Raw genomic sequence first — 18,942 nt, forward strand, 5'->3', positions numbered from 1 at the left:
TGTGAAATTAAATTTAAAACCACATGGAAACTTGGAAACTTTTAATTACTAATCAAAAAACAAGAAAAAAATCGCCATAAACTGAACTTGCATGCACCAAAAATCGAACTAACTATTGGTGACATGTTGCACGTTGCCAAGTCAAAATTCATTTCTGTACGTATATATAATTCAAGCAACATCAATTAAGTGCCACAACAGCGACAATAAAAAACTGCCAACAATGAAATAGGCAAAACGAGCAACTAATTGCAGGTGCGTATTTGTTGTTGATCGGCAGTCGCATTGAATGTTGCTCAATGAACGCAGCAATAAAAAATTGAAAATAAATAATAAGAAGCCTTAAAAGGTTGTTGGAGCACTGCAAATGATGCAATTCAAATCGATTCTGCAGTAGGAAAACCGAAATCAACTACTTTGGGAAAAAATCGTAAATCTTATAAAACTATTTTGAAAATAAAAAAGAATTGAAAAACACTTAAAATTTTAAAGTTATAAAGTAATAAAAACAATTAAAAAATCGAGTTGAATTTAATTAATTTTACAGATCTTTGTCCTTACCAATGAACAGCTGAACAAACTGTCAAAAAAATGCTTCCCCGAGAATCTATTTCTTCTGCAACATAAAGCTCAGTAATCGTAGGAACAATGCTTCACTGTTTTCTTTCCCGACAATTTTCACAACCTACAACGAGTATTGGTCTTGTTGTACTACGGCTAGATTAACCAGCTTTCCAACTTTCCACAGTTACCACAATTAACCTTTGAGCTTTGTTTTAAAGAGTCCCCGAGGTCTGCTTTATGTATTTTTATGAAGATCAGGTTGATCGGGAAATAGCACATGACATAAGTGTCTTCCAATTTTTTAATAATTAACTGAAGAAAATAGAGTTAAATAGTCGGTTTAAGGATCTTCAAGGGAACATTGCTCGTAACTTCTACGGATTCATCTGCCTAGCTAACTAAATAGTTCGCAAAAGGTTAGGGTAGGTTAAGAGGGTGACTGCTGCTATAATTGTCAGCACTTTCACTGGGACATACTTATTGCCCGATGTGATGACCTCAAAGTTTTTCACATAAAATAAATAGAATACATGAAAGTAAATTTAGATCATTCAGATCACAGTGAACATAAAAGTAGTATCTGAAATTTATTGTGTGCCCGGATTATCGAGATCATACTGTATTAATTTTCAAATAGTTAAAAACTAAGTTTCATACACTAATCCAATTTAATCAATTTAATTAAAATTCAATCTTTTTATTTTATTGAGTGCCATATGCGTTTTATATGTATTAAAATTGATGAATGATATTTATTTTATAATTTCCATTCCAGAGTGATAAATGATAGTGGGTTTTTATCATGCTTTTATAGTAAAGTTTGATTTTTCTCTTGGAATAATTAACTTCTTTTTCTTAGACATCAATGGATCTTCTGTAAGTTCCAGTTGGTGTTCCAGGCAGATGGCTACTTTGTAAGGTTCATATGGTCTTATTTAATAACTTTTAACTAATATTGAATTTGTTGAATTTGACAAAACTTAGAAATCCATCATTGACATTGTTATGAACCTTAAAAGAGTGTGAATATTTCTGAGTAAAATTATTGATGGGTTCTTCCTTCTACCCATCAGTACAATATTACTTTGCAGTTAAATGTTTTTATGAATAAGTAATAATCGTATGCTAACTGATAAGTTTGTAGTAGAATATTTTTAAATAGGTTTCAAGTAGTGTCATTACTTTGTATAACATTAAACTTTTCTTCTTCTTCATTCCATTACATTCCCAGGGTAACACTGGGCCATCATTAGAATTTTAGTTTACTGCAAAATCTATAGACATTTTAAGAACCGGTACCAATATCTTATACTCATTTTATTTCTGACAAGATATTAAAAGCTTCAAGAAAAATTTTTATAATTTTTAAGTAGTATATCATTCACTTTCAATGTTGAAGAAGTTAAATCTAATTTCCAGTTTCGCCTAAGCAAGTCTTGGAGTAACATAAGCATGACTTTTTCCGTATTACGTTGCTAGATTTGGTTCTATTTAAAAGAGAGAATAATAGAATCATGTAATTATTAACACCTACACAAAAATATAACATAGTACTGAAATTTAACTATTGACAATTAAAATATAATTAATTAATTTAATTATTCTATTGCTGGTTTATGAGAACACAGCAAATTAATTTGTGAATGATGTTTCATAGCAAAGTAACAAAACTCCAAGTTTAAACATATATGAACACTGAGTCTGAGCTGTAAATTTGGCAGGGCACGAGTTGAACCATTAATACTTGCAATTCTAAAAAATTATTTATAAATAATAAAATAAAATAAATAATTTCAAGACCATTGCTGATGGGTTTTTGCAATACTTGAAACAGTTGTATGATCAACCAAAAATGCAATTAATTAAAAATAATAAAAAAATGTTTGTTGTTGCAATTCACTACTGTTCGATAAAAATCTCTTTATTGAAAACAATAGTTTATGCTAAGAATTTGGTTTTTTTCATCAAAACGGATGCTAAACATCCATTTAAAATAGTGTAAACTGAAAAAGTGATTTTATATGAGCTATATGGTATATATTTAAATTCTCAGTGAAATTTCAAAGTCCAGAGTACTTTCCATCGATATCTGCAAGATACTGAAGGAAGAGAGTCCATTAAAACGATAGATGCCTGTGTAGCCAGTGACAGAGTAGAGGTGTGAGTCTTTCTTCTTTTATCTTTAAGCCACAGGTGAGACTATAGAAATTTAAGAAGTCGCTAACTGAATGTGTTTATACATAAATACATAGTATACATATATGTATACATTCTTCTATTTAAGAAGAAAAAACATGGTGAGGCAAGAAAACAAAATTGCTTTATGTTTGGCGTAAAGTAATCAAGTCAAGAATTCTTTAGTAAAAATTTCAATCGCATTTAATTTGCGGATCTTTTTTTTGAAGACGGTTATGTATCTGTCATGAAAATTTCAACTTGAATATATGTTATACATAAAATTTTACTAAGAATTGCTACTCATCCATTTGGTTATATGTGAAATATTTAATTTTGCTGTATTTATAACTAAATTGCGATTACAAAAAATTTTATATTTTCTCCATACATGCCTGAATTTTTGCTTGAATAGTTGCAGTTCTGTTTAAAAATATTTTGTAATAACGAAATTTATCATTAAATCTTAAAAATTAGTATTTGTAAAGATTTTTTAATTATGACTAAAAATTATATGAATCTTTCACGGAAATGAATATTTAAATTTATTTTCTCAGATAATTAAACTGAATTTATTATGATTAATTTAATTGCCGAACATGTTATTAGGGATTTAGACGTGGGAGTACTGATTCATATTCTCAATCAGTGAAAATCGTTAAACATAGTCATTTGAAGTGCATACATGCTTTTGTATTCGTAAATACAATACAATAAATATGGAATACTGTCATATTTCTATTCAATTCCATTATATTACTTCTAGAAATTTTAAAATTTATAAAAATATAAGTTATAATAGATAATAATATACATTACTAGGTAGGTAGGTTATATCGATGATCTTAAGACATCCACTTAGGCGTAAAGGCCCATTGTGTTGTCGTATAATAAAAAATAAACTCAAGGGTGAGAAACACTTGTAGACTTTGACGAAGCTTAAAGTAAGTCTTTGGCTTACATTAGTAATGTGCAGCAGGACTTAGAAGAAATGAACATAAGACATTGGAAAACAAAATCAAAAAAAACAGAGAAGAAGGGAAGACTGTTGTTAAATGGGCTGAGGTCATATTTGGATTGTATAGTCACAGATGATGATGACGATTATAAATATCAAAAGCAACTATTTTATGGTTATTATTTTCTAGTATAAAGTATTAAATAGTAGAAGTTAGGATAGTTTAGTTTAGTTTCTTGTAAGCCACGGATACAACTTTTGGTGTCTAGCGATACCGGATAGAGTAAAATCTTAGATTTGACTTATTTATAGGTATTTTTAAGATTTGCTTAAAGTTATATTCTTGAGATAGAAATACTATGCATTCTTTTAAAGATTGTCAAAACTCTGCCATAATAATTTTAATACGTACTACTTATATGGTAGTATACGTGTTATAAGTTTTCGATCGAATATATTTGTAAGAATATATAGAATATATATGTAAACAATTTTCTTTGCCAATTTTGCGAACTTCGTTAAATGCACCATTGGATAATTTACTATCCCATTATTAAAATATACATGAAACATATGTAACTCCTATAAAAATATATGTCATGAAGCTTTAAGTTAATGAGAATTATATATTCAATTTATGAGGATAGCGCGCACACCATAGTAATTTTAATACATACCACTTATAGTACATGTGTTATAAATTCTTCTTAAATTCTTCTTCCAAGTTGTGTAGTTAGTACATAGCCACTGTATTTAAGCGTGAATCGTAGTTTATTACTTTTCCGATTTAGAGTTAATTTATCGACAAAGTTTATTTTGAATTTAAGAAATTGAAGCTAATACATTTTTATATAATTTTTGGACACGAATTCGTTTTGGAACTGAAAAGTCAAGTTTTCAACAATTCTTAGCCTCATTATTTTGATTTAGAGTAATGCTTAATGGTGGTGTGCCCAACTTCTATTTATAATGATGAAATGAAATATAAAATTCTATTTAATCTTTTTAAAATTCTCTAGATGTTGGTTTTAAAGTCATATTCTAATATATTTTTGTTGCATTGTTGGCGAATGTGGGTTCCATTGTGAACACAACTTTTTGAAATCTAAAATTTCATATAAAATATAACTCACGATATCTGATGAAATGCTTGAGAGCCATACTAAATTTTTTGCTATCAGTAAACATTCCTCTAAAACAGTGATTTCCAACCTTGTTTTGACTGAAGACCACTATGTTTTTTTTTGTTTTTAGCAACCACTAATTTCAAGAATAATAAACTGTATGATTATTTTAATATGCTCTATGCATCTCTGGGTATATGTATAATGAGCTATATAAGTATATTATATAGGCTATATAAAAGGTATTTAATTGCGTGTTGATATTTTTGTGTTTATTTTCTAATAACTGAGGTCTCAGTGGGCAAACTATAAGCATCATACCCATTCCTGTTAAATTTGATTTACGGACCATTTGTAACCATCTTGCGAACCATCTGTTGGGAACCACTGCTCTAAAACGAAAGGTTCTAGTTCTGTGATGGTTGGTGTTGGTTAAACTTTAGACATATTTCACGTTGACCATATTCAAAGTTTGTATCAATTTAAAATAAGTTAATTCACTTACGATTCATTGTTTTTGAAGAATTATATTAAATATATATCATATATTTGATCACTACGGTATAAATTTTCATTGATTTAACTTTTTTTAATCAAAAGCTAAAGCATAATAGTTTTTCCATTAAAAAATATAAAATTAACATATTGAAATAAGATTTTATTTATACTCTTATAAAATATGATTTTTAACTCTGTAATTAATAATAGGTTCTTAACCTAGTATACGTGTATAACAAAAGTAAGTGAACTGTAATTTTGGATCCCTGATTAGAATATTTACTAAACGTACATTATATGTGGAATAAAGTAATCCTAAAATTTTTTTTATGCTAGTTTAATATACACAGTATATCAACAGTAAATTGTAACAACAAAATTTTTATTTATTTTTAAATAATTGAATTTTTGGTTGATCATAAAGCTGTTCGAGTATTGCCAAATACCTGTTATTAGTCGTCTTAGGATTACTTTTATATATATTAAATTATTCGTATATAATGTCTGAAAACTGTTGTAACATAGTTATAAACAGTTTGTTATAGGAAGTTGGTAAATTAAAACTCACAAAAAACTTTGGTTCGATACAATTAGAAAGGTCTTGAATTTTTTTGGATCGTATAATATTCAATAGACATGGGATCACAAATTCAGATTTTTAAAGTGCACAATCTATTTTTCGAATACAGTGCAGTATAGCTTTAAAAGGACGTCACAATTCATCGGACATAATAATTTTCAAAGACGTCAATATGTTTGACAGTTTTTTCCGATTTATTAGATATTTTCTAAAGAGATTTTTCAAAAAGTAGTGTTCACTCTACAACAATAACAATTCATTTTTATATTATTTTAATTAATTGAATTTTTGGTTGTTTTGAGTATTGCCAAAATCACATCATCAGTAATTTTAGAAATATTTCTTGTATTTAATTATTCGTAAATAATTTTTTGAGACTACAGGAAGTGCCAGGAATCGAACTCTTGCCCTGCCAAATTTGCAGCTCAGAGTCAGGGCTCCTTAACCAACTGAGCCAATGCTGTACTTGATTTTTATGTTTCCAAATTTTTTTGGAGTTTTGTTACTTTGCTGTGAAAATTTTAATTAACAAATTCACTTGCTGTGCTTATATTAGAACGAAATCATAAACCAGCTGTAGATTAATTGAATTAATTAATTAATCCTTATTTTTAATTGTTACATTTTAATACTTTTCTGTTTGTAGAGGCATTATTTTTTACATGATTTTTATTTTATACATTTTTTAGAATCACATTATGGTTTATTATATATATATATATAGTTTTTAGTGTAAAAATATTAAAATGCAAGTTCAATTTAAAATATTTTACACTTATAGATAATATTTTAAAATTTTTAATTTCGTAATTAAAATGTATGTAATTTTTCCCAAAATTTATGTGGACGTTTTTGACATTTAATGTTGCCATTAGGAGACGCATTAACAAGCACTTTTCTGCGTAAATTGCGACTGAAAACTTGATCTATGAAATATTGTCAAAGCCCACATAAAATATTGTAAAAATCAATTAAAAATTAAGCAAAAATAAAAAAATATATATAACAAGTTAACGATAAAAAAGCAATATTTATGCTGTTATTAATAAAAAACGCTTTAAATAAATTTAGCAAATTTGACTATAGACGAGTTTACTTATTTATTATGTTAACATTTAGAAACTAAAGCAAAAATAAATTTATATTTCAATTATGTTGACAAAAATCTGACATATTGTTGGTTATCGTAATAAATATCACAACTTAATAGATTTTAAGTTCATTTTAGATTTTAAGAACATTGATCACTTTTTAAAAGATATACACAAAGCTTGGTACATTGCAGTTCGAAAGCAATGTACCAAGTGATAAAATGAACTTAAATGCCTTCCAATTCAAGTTAATTCCTGTTCTTTACAAAACTTAGAACAAGAACAATATATACATTATACATATTAAATAAAAATGTATATAGATGCGAATACATTGATTGGATACCGAGTTTAATATTAATCGCTCTGAAACTCACCAACATATGTCATTCACTCAACAAAAATGTAGGTAACTTAATACCTACATAAATCATAAATTAAATTTTAAAATAAAAATTTTCGTATTTAAAAATGTTTTCAATATGAAATATGTAAGTGCATTAATAAATTAAACAGAAACATTAAATACGATTAAAATACAAAGTTAAGTTATTCAAGGAATATGACACATACTGAAATATAAATTAGTAAATTTAATTATTTAAGAATTTTAATACATATATATTCACTTAAATACTTTTTTTTATATATTCCGTTTATTTAGTTCGTTACTTAGTTTAATATATAATATCATATTTGATAGAATTTACAGACTACCCTATTATATACTCCCCTATGACGATGACCAATTCCTCTCTTTTTATTTAAATTTTCTGGGGCCAATTTCTATTTATAGCATCTTTTTTTTAACACGGAATAGATTACTCCATATTGTCTAATTTTTCTGCAGGTGTGTTCTTTTGACATGAATGCTTCAATAGAACAACAACAATCATATTTGATAGAATTTACAGACTATCCTATTATATACTCCCCTATGACGATGACCAATTCCTCTCTTTTTATTTAAATTTTCTGGGGCCAATTTCTATTTATCATCACTGTCTAAATCAGTAAATGTATGGAAAAGCAAAAACATCTTCAATAAATTTGTGATTGATAAATATATGTAAATACAAAAAAAATACAATGTAGATACAAATATCTACAAAAATTGTTAGAGGAAAGTAGTGTGTGCCATATGAGTCGACAACAAAAGTCCATAAAATAGCCTGAAAACCACCAGAAAAATCATAAAAATCGAAAGAGAGAAAATGCACTTGCTGTGCTGTTTTTACTACTAACGCATAAACTACAGCTATATGTATTTACTTAACTTGTAGACTTAACGGATCTACTCAGCTTTATCTGGAAGTTTAAATGGTTCAACAAGTACAATGCCAGGATATACACTTTCTAAAGAGTAAAGTGATTATAATGTTGATAATAATGTTTCGATTTTAAAAATATTATATACAGTCCATATATAAATTATATACAGACACACAGTCTGAATTCGTCAGACTATGATTGCAAAATATGTTCAGTGCAGTTTAAAATAATTGTGGACTATCATTTGACGAATTCAACGGAAATATTGAGAAAGATAAATTATATTACTGAATTTAAGAATAATATTGCAGCTTGTAGGCGGTCTATATCCATTTAAGAGTCGGCTCACAATCCGGAAAGCCTGTTTGCGATTAGTTGCAACAAAGGGAAAAGAAAATTATTATTATTTTTATTAATGTTATTAACATATATATTTCACACTTTGATATAAAACTGATTAATATATTAGTTATTTATAACAAACAAAATATTTTATATAATAAATAATATATATTCTTATTTTATATATAAAACTTTATTAATAATTATTTTGCTTTATTTTCAGTTTATGGCAAACGTGTCACTTCGCGTTCCTGTTTTTATGAGGATATGGATGATGCACCAGACAAATGCGCTCGTGAGAATACTTCGTCCTACATTAAAACCATCTTTTGTCAAACGTGTAATACCGATGGATGCAATGGTGCCGCAGCTTATACTCCTTTCACAGCATTGATCATTTTATCTATTATTGCGTTTAAAGTTCTTAATTAAAATTAAGGCATTCGTCTCGATTTTTATAGAAAAATCAACTTCAAGCTTTTTAATATTTATTGAATCAAATTTGGTTTTAAAAATGAAAGATATATATATAGTATGAATAAAAAAGAAAAAAAAATAATTTAATAAAAAATATTTTATAACTGCTCAAATAAAAACAATATATTCCAAAAATGATTTGCTTTAATTTTAAAATTTTATTGAACGAAATACTAGAAATCCAGTTAAATCCAGAAAATGTAACGAACATGCCAAAAAAAAGTTTTAAAATACTTAAGAAGAAGAGCGAGTACAACTTAGTAAGTTTTATAAATGAATATTACGATAGAAGACGTACAATCATGTATAGATATATATTACCTAACTATGTTTAGAAAAAATTTTTGGCATATCATTTCAAACGAAATCAGGTAATGGCTTCGATGAAACAATTTTTAATCTTCAGAATATAAAAAATTGTCAGATTATTAAGAGAAATTAAAGTTATTTTTTTTTGAACAATTTTATTTAATATTATGTATATACTATTATCATTTGCTACTTTAAAAGAGCTATTATTGTTTATATCAACTGACGCCAATTATAAGAATGACACACATCAAATATTATAATTTTAATTGTTTGAAATTTGAAACAATTATTTTAATAATCTTTTCCACAATCTGAATTCCTTTTTAAATTTTTATTCAATATGTTCGATGTGTGGACTCTATTAAATATTCTTGCAAACAATTAATTGAATTGAGTTTATATAGGACATAACTTAACAAGTGGACGTGTCTTAACTTACTAATTGGGTTTCAGGATCCCCGGAGAAGCATGGGTTTTACACAAGATTCCTAAAACTCACTTCGTCGTGGTTGATTTGGCAGATTTGGTTTTATGTATATCCAGCTGTTTTCAAACTTTAATTGACAGTCCTTCACGATATTAATATAGGTGCATACATATGTTTACACTCTGTGAGTTCTATCGAGAAGCCAATTAGTTATTGCAACCGTACAGCAATAGGTCTGACATATTTTTATTTCCTTTCTTTGTCTTCGATAACTGCGATTAACTAACTCATTTTCATTTCCATTTTTTTTTTTTTTTGATTTCGATTATTATTCAGTTTATGTTAGGAAAATCTATTTGCCCAACATATCTATAATATTCTTCTGATACATTTATTTATGAATGATTAAATATTTAATTATATTTGTCTTCTTTTCTGCAAAGTCTTATCTGCGTAAAAAAAGTATTGCTTAGAACTGTTTTCAATAATATAAAATTAAATTATTAACAAATGAAATCTAAATTACAGCCTATTCGCACGGCACCAGTTAATCTTCATTACCTACTGATCCAGTTTGATTTCTTGATGTAGTCCATTGGTTTATTATTTTTAAATCTATTTTAAAAATATATTTAAGTGGCGCTTTAAAAATTTCTATTGAGGTCTAGTTTTTAAAAATACTTTATTATTGTGAAGCTGTAAGTCCTGCATATTGTTTTCAACCCACTAATTGCGGTTTAAATCAATAAAAAATCATGTGAATGCCGATTTAATCTAGCTTTTAGATTATCGAGTAACTATTGTCATATAAATAGATTTATAAATAGACAGTTTCATAGATAAAAAAAGTGATTTCATATTCGCAAATGAATTAATTCAAGTGCATTGGGGAAAAAAAGTTACTTCAAAGAACTTTAAAAAACTTTGAATTAAGGAATAATTTATTTAAAATATTTTTTAAAAAAATTAAAATAAAATTTAAAATTATTTGAACTTATTAAAAATGTTTCGTTTAAATGGGTTTAACAAATTATATAAAATTAAAATATTAAATATTATTAAAAATTATTATATATTAAATAATATATAATATTATTATAACAATAAATAATAATGAATAATATTAAATAATATATTAAGTATATAACTTAATGTATTTGAATGTAATTAAAAGCAAACATTAGCTGAGAAAATATTATTTAAAAAATATACTTAGCATTTTTCGATATGAATCAAAATAGTTATAATTAATCTGAATAATGATCCCATATTATATACATAATTATGAAATTTTTCAAAAATAATTTTTTTTATTAACTCGAGCAGTTTATAAAAATATTTAAAACTAAACAATTATTAAATAAAATAACAATGATAATAATCATTGCAAAATTAAGGTAAATGCAAATAATTATAAAAAAAAAATATTAATTCTAAGAGTAAATGTTGTAATAAAATTGTTTGCACATTTTTGTCTACAAATATATCGTTACATCTATATATATATAATCAATATATAGTACATATATCCATGTATTAAAAACTTTCGATTAAGTCTAGAAATTGCAAATAGTAAGTGTCCTTTTTTTTATAAAAACAATATTATAAAATTATGTTTAAAGAATTTTTTATATATATATATATATATATTATATATTAAATATTTTATAATAATTTTGAAATTCAATTAAGTTAAATTAATCTGCACACAAATAAAATACCAAAACATACAAAACTACATAATCACTTAAAATTAATTCAAAACAAATTTTATATATGTATTTAACAAATAAAATATTTTTGTTTATTTTTAAACAATTTTTGTAATTTAAGTATGAAAATATTGTGCAAAATTTTTATATGAAAAAAATAAAGATTTGAAAAAAAATTGTTTATTTCTCTCTATTGAGGCATAAGCGGATGATTCTTACAGTCTTACAGTCTTTATAATATATTAACCAACATTAACCAGTTTATATAGTTTTATCTTCAAGTTTAATTTGTAGTTTTTAAAAAAAATCTTATGATAATCCCAATATTAGCTTAATATTGGCTAAAGTATACAATATGATCAACTCACTTAAATTCTACGAGCCGTTGTGATACCACACTGAACAGGGTCTCTTAACTGACAGTAAATTATGAAACCATTTCGAGGCATTAACTAAGTGCAGAATGTTATTTCCTTAACGTTTAAATATTTCTGTTAGAGAGCTGAACTGGAGAACCTGGAGAACTGAAGACCTGAAGAGCTGAAGACCTGGAAAGCTACATACTTCGAGAGCTGAAGACCTGGAGAGTTAAAACTTTTACGTTTCAAAGTTGCAGTCATATTATTAGTTTTATAGTGATGATTATAGTGCAAGATGGTTAATACCATTATTAACTTTACAGTTCACCTTAGACATCAGGAATATCATGGTAAACTTCTTTTGGTAACGAAAGACTGTGGGTCAGAGCAAAAGATGAAGCGATTAAAAATCAATTAAATAAAAATCAATTTGTTGGAGTGCACATATATTATGGGATATCACTATAAAGGCAATACAAAAAATTATATTTACGCTGGTTTTCAGTAATACATAACAAGTTTATAAACTGTTAAATTACTTGTCATGTTAACATTATTAATTCCCTGGCAAATATCGTCGCTCTTGACAATTTTAAATATTACACAAATCCTCAACATTAATGTTTTAAAGAAAGTTTTGATTTACTTGTGCTTTGTGAAAGTATAGAACCAATATTTTGCATCAAAAACTTTTTATTGGTTTAAAACAAAATGGAAAAAACATAAAAAAAAAATTTTGCACGACCATTTCCAGGGTTCAATTTTATTTTGCTCAGGTATGAGGATTATTTTCCTAGAGTTGCGATGAGTTCCTGTCCATAAATAAAAATTTTGATTGCATTTTTGGTTGACCATTTACGAAACTTGGACGTGCTCTTCCTATAGTAAATGTATAATTTCAAAACAGTAACAAAACAAAAATTCGATTCTCAAATGACATCTTAAAATATAGTTGCACAAGGAATAAAAAAAATCTGTATGAAAATATGAATTAAAAAAAAGCAACTTCTTTGTGTATATCATTTTGGAAAAAGTTATTGAGGATTTGCTTGGGATTCGATCTTCTCTGTAATATCCAAGTTCTGTTCAACGCCTGCAGTGCCGTTATTACCTGGAACTATACGTGAGTACAATAAAGGAGCTGGATATACACCTGGCATATTGTATGGCGGTAGGTAAGTGAGTGGACCCGGCATGCGAGACGGTACATAGGCCCAATATGGCATTTGATTTGGAGTGTATACAGTAAAACCGGTAATTGCAGTAACTGGAGGTTGTTTTTTAATAGCTGGAGCAATACTTAACTTACGATCACCAACAACAATATACTCGAAAGCATTTTGTAGACGCCTGCATTCTTCAACAGTTTCAAAGGTCACAAATCCGTATCCTTTACAATTGCCAATGTTGTCATAAATGATACGTGCTGACTTGACGCTACCATATATAGAAAATATGCGTGTTAGATCCGCTTCACGTACTTCTCCATCAAGTCCACCTACAAATATACGGTTAGGTATAAGGACACCAACACGATTATCTACTGGGTGGGGAGCAGATGGTAATGAGTTAAGTACTGTAGAGTCAGATGCTTCCATGATACTGATTGATGTTGCAAAACTCAGACAGCTCCTTTATTTAGTATTCCAAATTCCTGTTGACTTATAGTTTTAGTTTTGAACTGACAGAGCCAAAAGTTTGAAAATTTTACTACCAGGAATTTGCCTCTAGAAAATAGAAAAGAAATGTGTACATTTTTAAATTTATAATTTTTTTTTGAATTTAGATTTTCTCATATAATGAAATTTTGACATAAATTTGAATTTTAGTAGCTTTTTTGATTATGATTAACTACTCAAATTAACTCACTCAAACTCAGCTTAAATGAATACCAAGTGACATTATCCAATTATTGCTTAATGTTTTCTATGCCAGATTTAAGATATATATCATTACTATTAAGCAACTTCATTCACAGTCCAACTATACATCATATATTGATAAAAAGTATATAAATTTCTTAAAATATTTTTTGGAGAATACCTAACGTGGATAGCCTCTTATAAAGAAAATACGTAAATAACGAATACCGAACTTAGAAAGCCCATATAAGTAGGGTATAACAACTGCATAGGATAAGGGTAAAGCTAAAAAATGTAGAAACCCTTATTAGAGTACTTAATGTAATCAAATACTAAAAGAAAGTATAAGCCTGTAGAAATATGTAGAGAGTTCTGGAAGTAAATAATAAAATATATTTAACATCGTTTATTAAAGTACATTCCATTTAAAAAGTAAAAGACGCCGCCACAATTTTTTTCTATCAATTGATAGTACTATACTATGTTAATGTCAGATATTTGATGTCTAAACAAATTCATACCTTGTATATTCACAGCAGCTTTTTATACTTTTGAGTGTTCTGGGATGGTACAAAACGGTCGTTGTGCAAGATTTTTTATTTCTTGATGCCACACATCAAAAGGTACCCAGTATATCCAGTCGTTGAACTCAAAGGTCTTTAAAAAGATCTCTATGGTCAATAAGAATTCCAATCCAAACTTTGGAAAAAATATACCAAATATTTCTATCTAATTTTAATTTTATTTGTAAATTTTTGATTATTAAAATTGAAATATTGTAGTTATAAATTTTGAAATTGACATAACTATCTTGAAAAAAGTTGATTTATTTTTCAATACACTTTTACATATAGTTACATGCTCAAACGAATACCACAATAATAATAATAATATCTATTTATTGGTAATGACCGTCAATTTATTTCTGTAAAATTAACTGTGAAGTATTTTCTCGCCTCAACGCATATACTATAGTCGAGACGCGGATTTAGTACAACAAAGCCATGCGGGCAACAATCAGTCGTAGCATTTATACTAGAGTCCGGTAAGACTCTAGTAATATTTTTTTAGAATTCTCATTGCAAACCAGAAATATTAGCGACAGTTAAGGGTATTTAAGGACACAACACTCATAACTAATAGTATAGACGATCAACTTTTTCTTGAAAAAGTTAATGAGAAGAGTAGAGATATAGACCTATACATTAATATTAAAAAAAAAACAAGTACATGATTATCACTAAAAAAAAGACTACCATACAACGATGCTACCATTAAAATTGGAACTGAAGCTATTGAACGAGTAGCTTAGTTTAAATACCTCGATTGCTGGCTGAATGAAGAGTGGACATCAGATCAATAAATCAAATGTTAAATACCTAGAGATGGCTAGAAATTCTTTTCACAAATTCAAAAAAGTGATATGCAATAGCAAGTTCAGCATCAACTTAATGCTATGTCTGTTCCATTCTACTCTATAGCTTGGAATCTTAGACTTCAAAAATGCTAACAATGAACGAAATTGATGCTTCAGAAATGTGGTGCTACAGACGTATTCTGAAGATTCCTTGCACCAACAAAGTTTCAAATGAAGAAGTTCTACCAAGATTAAGAAAAGATAGAAAACTCCAAAAAACTAACAAAATAAGAAAAATGAGGTATTTTGGTTAATCATCCGAGGTCCAAAATATGAATTACTGCAAATGATTGTGGATGGCAGAATCGAAGGCAAACACGGCATTGGAAGAAAACAATGTCTTAGTTGAGGAACATCCAACTTTGGGCTGGGTTAAAAACAATTGGAGACTTGGTACACACTGCTAAAGATAGAGAAAACTTCAAAAACATTATTTCTAACATTGTAACTATATTGTAAGTTATATGATTGTATAACATTCAATTTTTGAATAAACAATTAAAGGAGAAGGGTCGTTATCATATCTAAAGTCAGATGAGACGGTAGATCTTAGTCACATGTGCGAGATAATTTTAAAGACTGGACTATAAAGAGTCGTTGAGCGCTGATAATATAAGCTTATGATGTAATGAACCTGGTAGACACATGTGATATAGATTTTAAAAGAATTTGGACTGTTTTATTCGCTTGAATCCCATTTTCAGCTGTATGTTAATACAGCTATTTATACAAATGATTACTTAAACCATTTAACAAAGTCAGTAGTGTTTTTCTTTAAGTAAAAAATTTATTTGACAACCCTCGTAACAGTATTTCTCACTACTGATCTTATTAAAGTCAATTAATGGCATGCTCGTATATTTCATTCTACAAATAAAATAATACAGTCAGTAAGTTCTAGAAGAGTGCATCAAAAGAGAATTTCCAAAAGAATTGCAGGAAATGCATTTATCTTTTGAACCACACTCCTACACTACTCTGTCCAACTTTTTATTTTAATTTTCTAAATTAATTAACATCCACTCAAAAATTTGAATGGGAATATACTGAAAGGTAGGTGGACACAGAACAGAAAATTTTTTAAATTAATTTATTAATTTTTAAGTGGCCGGTGCTCTTGGGGGAATGTCATGGTTGCGATTTATTAATATATTTTTCCTTTATAAGTTAATTGAGATAAAACTGTCTTAATGTAGTATAGACTGTTTGCACAATATATAAAAAAATATATATATGTTTATAAAGAGGAATGAGTGACATCTCTGCATTTAGTCGCATTAGTTAATGTTGTCAATAGTTTCGAAAACAGTTAGGGAGCTTCACGGAAAAGTCATATCAAGTAACAATGACAAGATTTCTCTATGTTTAAAGAAAATGTATTAACTCCATTCCGGCATAATTTTGTTCTATCTAAAGTTAGTCAAGACGTTCATAGTGAGCAAATGAACAAACGTAGTCATCAAAGAAGAAGTTCGATTTATTAAAGTAAATAAATGTTTCTTTTTATATAATATACTACATTTTTAAAACTAATGTATTATAAGTTAGTGCCACTGATATTAATAATTATCTATCTCAGAAGATAAAAAATGAGTTTGATTACTTTGGGTAAAGGTACTCAAATTTTTTCATTATTGGAGTTGAGGTACTCTTTGGGTAGAAGAAATCGAATTTTTTCTGTGATAGAACACCTTTGAAATTGGAAAGTCAATGCGGGGCTCTAAATTTTATCTTGCAGTTATGTACTATAATAAACCTATCTTTTCAAGAAACGCTGGAAAATATGTTGTAGATTTGAAAATAATGCCAGCACCTATATAATACCCACAAATTGTAATTTAGTGGAGTTTTTAATTTATACGATTTTATTAAGTATAAGATTAAAGTATGGACTGTTTGTTAAGAACGGTAAACCTTAAATTTGGTAAAAGGTTTCTTGTAAATGTTGGGTAATGAGATATTAAATGAGTCACTTTTTCTTCTTTATCCTCTAAGACAGAGTTACTACAATATGCCTTATCGATCATTGGGTATGACCGATATCAGACAACCGGGGAAGAGACCAATTAAGGTGTGTAAAGGTAGTTAAGGTTGTGTAGAGATGAAGTAGTTTATTGACGTTTTCATTTTTCTCTTTTAAGCTACAGATAGGACAGCAGTCGTTGTTGATCACTAAGAAGGATTACAACGTGTAGTTTTTCAATCGACTTTCATATTGCAATACACTTTACATATGAAGTGGGTTTTAATATGTCTGATAAAATTAAAAGTTATATTATTGAATTAATCATAACAAAGTAGAAATAAAAGTTTATCCTTTAACATTGAATAATAACATTCTACTTCCAAGTAAATTGAATTACATTGAAATATTGAAACATTGATTATTGTCGATTTCATTGAATATATATGATATTCATTATTACATTATATTATATAGATTATTAAACTCATCTAATAAATTTGTTTGACGAATTTTTAGCATAATAAAATATCTATAGATGACCTAGATCTTCTTACCAAATAGGTGTGAGTACGAGAAATCGTAATAATTGTTTTATTAGGGTATTTCTTAAGGAATTTTAGTTGTAAATTTGAATAAAAAAAAGTTTTTTCAAATCGGAAATTAATTAAATGTCAAAATTTTTTGTATAAATTAAAAAAAAAAATTTTTTTAATTGAGCAATATTAGCTGAATTTTTAGCATGAGTTTGCAAAATTATATAAACAAATTCATCTCTAACAAGTATAGAGTATAGTGCGTGTCTCACTGGAAGTTCAAAGTAAGAATAATATTTGTGTGCAAAAAACATAATAAATTATAAAAAACGCCATCAATGTTTGCAAAGTAGAATGGTATTAGTTTATAAAAAAATTAATTAATTGTCTTGATACATCAAATAAAGAAACTAAACAATAAAAACAAGATAGATTTTAACATACCTTTAAATCCCGTTAAGCACTGATGAGCCCTGAATTGAAGTTCGATTTATGCTGGCACCGCAGGTCCTTGAGTTGTTTATGTACGTCCAAACAAGTCTTAAGCCCAATACTTAACCTAAGCAACTGTAAAATAATCTAACATATTTTACAGATTGATCAGATTCTCAAATTTTTTTTTAAGTAAAAAATCTAAACGTTTCCTCTTTCTAAATATTTTTATATGAAATGTAAAGTAAATGAAATTTTATAGTAAATATTTTTTTTATGAAAAAGAAAAGCAAACTTGATTAAATTTATTTTCAAAGTGATTATATTCTGTATTCAAGAGTTATATGTAAGTGGTATTAACTTAAGTTATGTCTACTTGGTTCATCATCGTCATTAATTCCTGTACCTCTTATTGGAGCTTAGGGCCTCCTGTCTAACATATCTGCTTAGACAAACATAAGTATCAGTCACGTATCAACGTATTAGACCTATTACACACTAATAAGACAAAAAAAATAGACATTACATGGTTGGTTACTTTGATAATTCCCTTTTATATACAAATAGTGCCACTTTGTCAGCACTCATCCGAAAATAAAGTTTTAGTTATCATTTTTGTAAGATTTATATAGTAGTATGTCTATTTGTAGTAGTACAGATTTTTCACAGGCGGCCGTAGTCTATCATCCATGCAACCAGTGGTCTTGTATCTACTTTCCAGCATTTTGTAATGAAATCAGTATATGTTGTTCTGCCTAGGATGAGACTAATCTTGTTCAGGTTAGTTCCTTCCGCATTCGTTAATGAAATCATTATATGTTGCTCTGCCTAGGATGTGACT

General features: G+C 27.5%; 2 protein-coding genes across 3 annotated transcripts in view; one reads left to right on the forward strand and one right to left on the reverse strand.

Annotated features, from left to right (window-relative positions):
• LOC119662132 overlaps nucleotides 1-9,140 on the forward strand; it is a 38,389-nt gene extending 29,249 nt beyond the window's left edge. Inside the window, exon 3 of the mRNA XM_038071688.1 lies at nucleotides 8,828-9,140. Within this exon, the coding sequence (XP_037927616.1) occupies nucleotides 8,828-9,036 (209 nt within the window). The 3' untranslated portion in view covers nucleotides 9,037-9,140. The remainder of the gene's footprint in view (nucleotides 1-8,827) is intronic.
• Nucleotides 9,141-12,597: 3,457 nt separating this feature from the next.
• Nucleotides 12,598-18,312, reverse strand: LOC119689047 (protein boule-like). Of its 2 annotated transcripts, none has more exons than XM_038103788.1 (2): nucleotides 18,114-18,312; nucleotides 12,598-13,618 (listed from the first exon to the last, which is right to left on the reverse strand). In XM_038103788.1, the coding sequence occupies exon 2, from the start codon at nucleotides 13,487-13,489 to the stop codon at nucleotides 12,926-12,928; it is 564 nt and encodes a 187-aa protein (XP_037959716.1). In that variant the 5' UTR covers nucleotides 13,490-13,618; nucleotides 18,114-18,312; the 3' UTR covers nucleotides 12,598-12,925. The 2 variants fall into 2 exon arrangements, with proteins under 2 accessions (XP_037959716.1, XP_037959717.1); XM_038103789.1 differs by lacking the exon at nucleotides 18,114-18,312 and adding an exon at nucleotides 14,275-14,487.
• Between the last annotated feature and the right edge of the window lie 630 nt (nucleotides 18,313-18,942).

The sequence above is a fragment of the Teleopsis dalmanni genome, chromosome X, assembly GCF_002237135.1.
Source record: "Teleopsis dalmanni isolate 2A chromosome X, ASM223713v2, whole genome shotgun sequence".
Classification (NCBI taxonomy): Eukaryota; Metazoa; Arthropoda; class Insecta; order Diptera; family Diopsidae; genus Teleopsis; species Teleopsis dalmanni.